Here is a 3693-nt window from a genome sequence, read left to right as displayed (position 1 = left end):
TCATCAAATACTCATTTGGAACTCCATGACTAATAAAATAAAAGATATGATGATTTATCATTGATACAAATATTCGAATTTATAAAAAAAAATTTTATTAAATATAGTAAAAAAAGAGTCTGAAGAAATTTCAATTAAAATAATCTAAATAGAATGATTCAGCTAAGCAGAATTAAATAAATAAGATATTTTTATGATAAATTTTAAGGAAACATTTTATAATGTTCAATTTAAATTAATATTTACCTTAAATCTATAATTATTTGCATTTATTAACTTTTTATTGCTTTTAAATAATGTTACTCATTTTGTCATATTCTATGCCACAAGATAATTAAATTTGATTAACAGATTCTGGTTTATTAATTTCAAATTATTTAAATGGTAATGATTGGTAATGATTTCTCATAGTTATTCCTCAATTACATTTCACAAATATTTAAATGTAAACTTTATAAAATCAATGTATATTAGTTTAAAAATAAGAAAAAAAATAACTTGGAGTATCAAAAGTAAATAAAAACAACCCATAAAAATTAGTAACTAACATATAATAATGTAGCTATATAATGTAATGTAGGAATATAATGTAATGTAGGAATATAATGTAGCTAAATGTAATTGATATTTTTAAACGTCAACAATATTAATTTTTTAATAGGATAAGAAAAAGAAAAAAATTTCAAAAGCGATGCAAGAATAATAATAATAAAAACCATGGAGTTGCAACTGCAAGCACACATACCTCTATGCTTAATGAAAAAGTATTCATCACACCACTTTTTAAAGCGACTATAATATGACTTATCGTGTTTATCACAGCAGGATTTCAAAGTTTTATGGAAATGACGACAATCATCTTCATCCAAAATATACGGTGTCATATCAGTTCCCCCACCAAACCACCAGGTGGTTGTTCCATCTCCATTGCTCACTTCAAAATAACGATAATTAAAGTGTATGGTTGGCACATTTGGATTTCTCTGAAAAGAATAAGAAAATCTGTATTAATTTGTTTTGAAGAAAATAAAATTCAAAATTTAAAAAATAAAAGTTGTTTATACTGGATGTATAACAGAGCTAACTCCAGCAGCAAAGAAAGGGAGCTTATCACTATTTGCAAACTTTTTACCCCTGAAAAGAATACAAACAAATTACTTTCAACAAAATTAAATGCTTTTTGCTTTAGTTTCAGACACTTATATAACTGAACATACAAAACTCAAGGAAAACAAAAATTATAGTAACAAAAGTAAAATATAACATCTAATTAGCCATTCCATAACCATAAAAAAATTAGCCTTAAAAATTGTACAACACTCACAGAAACAATTAGAGTTGAACTAAAACACTTAATTTATGCTTCCCCAGATTTATCTTAACTCATATTCTTAAAGTTATCTTCATTAATGCATCCCTAAAGTTATCTTAACTTATAGTTCCCATAAACTGTAAACAAAGATAACTTGAACAGAGAAATAAAATGTACAATACACACTAATTTGTAAAAAAGGGCGTCATCCAGGTAACTTAACTTACCTAGCTCGCATCTGTTGAACGGCACCAGCTGGTAATATTCCATGCACTACAGAAATATTCACACCTGCTTTTTCAAAAACATCCCCATCATCCAAGATACAAGTTATTCCTCCACCACCCTAGAATCAATCAAATATAAATATTAAAATCGTATAATCAAATCTTCTCTTCTCATTATATTTCAAAATATAGTGCATTATGCATTGCCTCATTTTAGAAAAATAAACCAGTCTTTTCTTTATCTTACATAAATTTTAATATGCATTAAACAGGGGTGATTGTGAGCCCAACTCAAAAATCCTGAAAATTACTTGAGTAAAATCATTAATGATGCATTTCAAAAAATTAATGTCTTTATAAATTTAAATCATTGATATTTTCCTAACATGAAATTCTAAATAAATCATATGCAGCATCATTTAAATGAATAATTATGTATAAGTTTACCTTTATCTCTAATCACATTATTATTCCTCAAGAAGAAATATTTACAAATGAAAGAGATGCCAAGCATCAATTCCAGTTCTAATATTTTTAAATAAAATATGCAAACAATTTTATACATAAATGTGACTGGTGATTTCTTGAAACTTCTGGACCTTGGATTTCTGGATCACAGTTAGCGAAAAATACGGAAATCCGGATATTTTCTGGAGCACAATCATCTCTGATTAAAGGTACCCGAAGTGTTGTTCTGGAAAGTGATTACTTAGCATTTCATAATTATTAGAGAATCTAATCATAAGCCCAAACATCGTAAAGCCCATATGAATAGAAAAAATAAAATACTAATACAGTCAAACACGGTTATAGCGAACACGGTTTATAGTGAACTCCCAGATATAGTGAACGAAATGTTCGGTTCCGTGCCTTGCTATAAATGTATAATGTTATTTTTTGTGGATATAGTGAACCAAAAAAGTGAAGAAGTTGGATATAATGAACTTTTTTCTGTCTTCAACTGATTTTTTTTTTCTTGTAATAATTTTGTAATTTCTGCTTCAAAATAAATACATATACCAATGTTTAAAACCCTCTATAGAGGGGAATGTAGCGATAAGCATTTTTTCCTGTTTGCTTCTTTTATTTCACTTTCCAATCCCCAAACAAATCAAGCAAATGTTTCCAACCCAGGCATGATGATGCACCTGTAAGGTGTCAGTGGGATCAATATGCATTTTTTTGTCAGAGGGAATGAGTAATTATTTATTATTGGTCGAAGGGTTGGACACTAATATGTGTTGATAATGCCCTCATTTCAACTCCTTTTTGCTCTCAGTTCTGTTAAAAGGCATGCAAACAAGTGTCTCGAATTTAACTATGGTGACCAGTAAACGTAAAACGCTCTCCATTGATAATAAAATGGGCATAATCAGAAAAATTGAATCAAGTTGATATTTGCAGGGAATATAAACTATCCAAATCTGCAATTTGTAACAAAGGGAAAAATAGGCAATTAATTATTTCTGCTCATGAAAAAATTTTCGATGGCACAAAAAAGAGTAGAGAAAAGCAAAACACAAGGATGTTGAAGAAGCATTACTGAAGTGGTTCACCATTCGAAGAAGCCGCAATTTTCCAATATCTGGACAAATGTCGATGAATTTGCTAAGCGATTTTAGGAGGCAACTTTTATGTGCTCGAATGGCAGATTAAACAGATTTAAAAAGCAGAATAACCGAAATTCACGAAAAATTATCTGAGAGTCAGGAAGTGTTTCCATATCTGATACTGATTATTGCTCATCAGCTAAAAAATACTAATTTGTTTGTTTTTTTTGCACTCAAGACGAAGAGTAATGAAAATAACACATTTTTTACTACTACATAATATTTTTAAGTCATTTATTTGTATAATGTGTAATAAAAGGGAGGAGCTTGGGAACCATTACTTAAATTGCATGCATAACGGATATAGTGGACTCCCGGTTCAGTGAACCAAAATTTCGGTCCCTTGAATGTTCACTATAGCAGGGTTTGACTGTAATAACATAGAGACAATTGGAACTCTTTAACTAACACACTTCTCTTCTCATTATATTTCAAATTATAGTACATTATGCATTGCCTCATTTTATAAAAATAAACCAGTCTTTTCTTTATCTTATATAAATTTTAAATATACCTTAAAGGTACCCAAACTGTTGTCCTGGAA

The 3693-nt window shown here is 28.9% G+C and overlaps 1 protein-coding gene across 1 annotated transcript; it reads right to left on the bottom strand.

Moving 5' to 3' along the window:
* Window positions 1-611: 611 nt before the first annotated feature.
* On the bottom strand, window positions 612-1678 carry LOC122273562 (oxygen-dependent coproporphyrinogen-III oxidase-like). Its single transcript, XM_043057601.2, has 3 exons — window positions 1540-1678; window positions 1065-1134; window positions 612-983 (listed from the first exon to the last, which is right to left on the bottom strand). Exons 1-3 carry the CDS (start codon window positions 1548-1550, stop codon window positions 612-614), a joined length of 453 nt encoding a protein of 150 aa, XP_042913535.2. The 5' UTR covers window positions 1551-1678.
* Window positions 1679-3693: the final 2015 nt, after the last annotated feature.

Source organism: Parasteatoda tepidariorum, unplaced genomic scaffold, assembly GCF_043381705.1.
Source record: "Parasteatoda tepidariorum isolate YZ-2023 unplaced genomic scaffold, CAS_Ptep_4.0 HiC_scaffold_5500, whole genome shotgun sequence".
NCBI lineage: Eukaryota > Metazoa > Arthropoda > Arachnida > Araneae > Theridiidae > Parasteatoda > Parasteatoda tepidariorum.
Note: the sequence above shows the minus strand (reverse complement) of the source record. Positions and strands in the feature narration are given on the sequence as shown.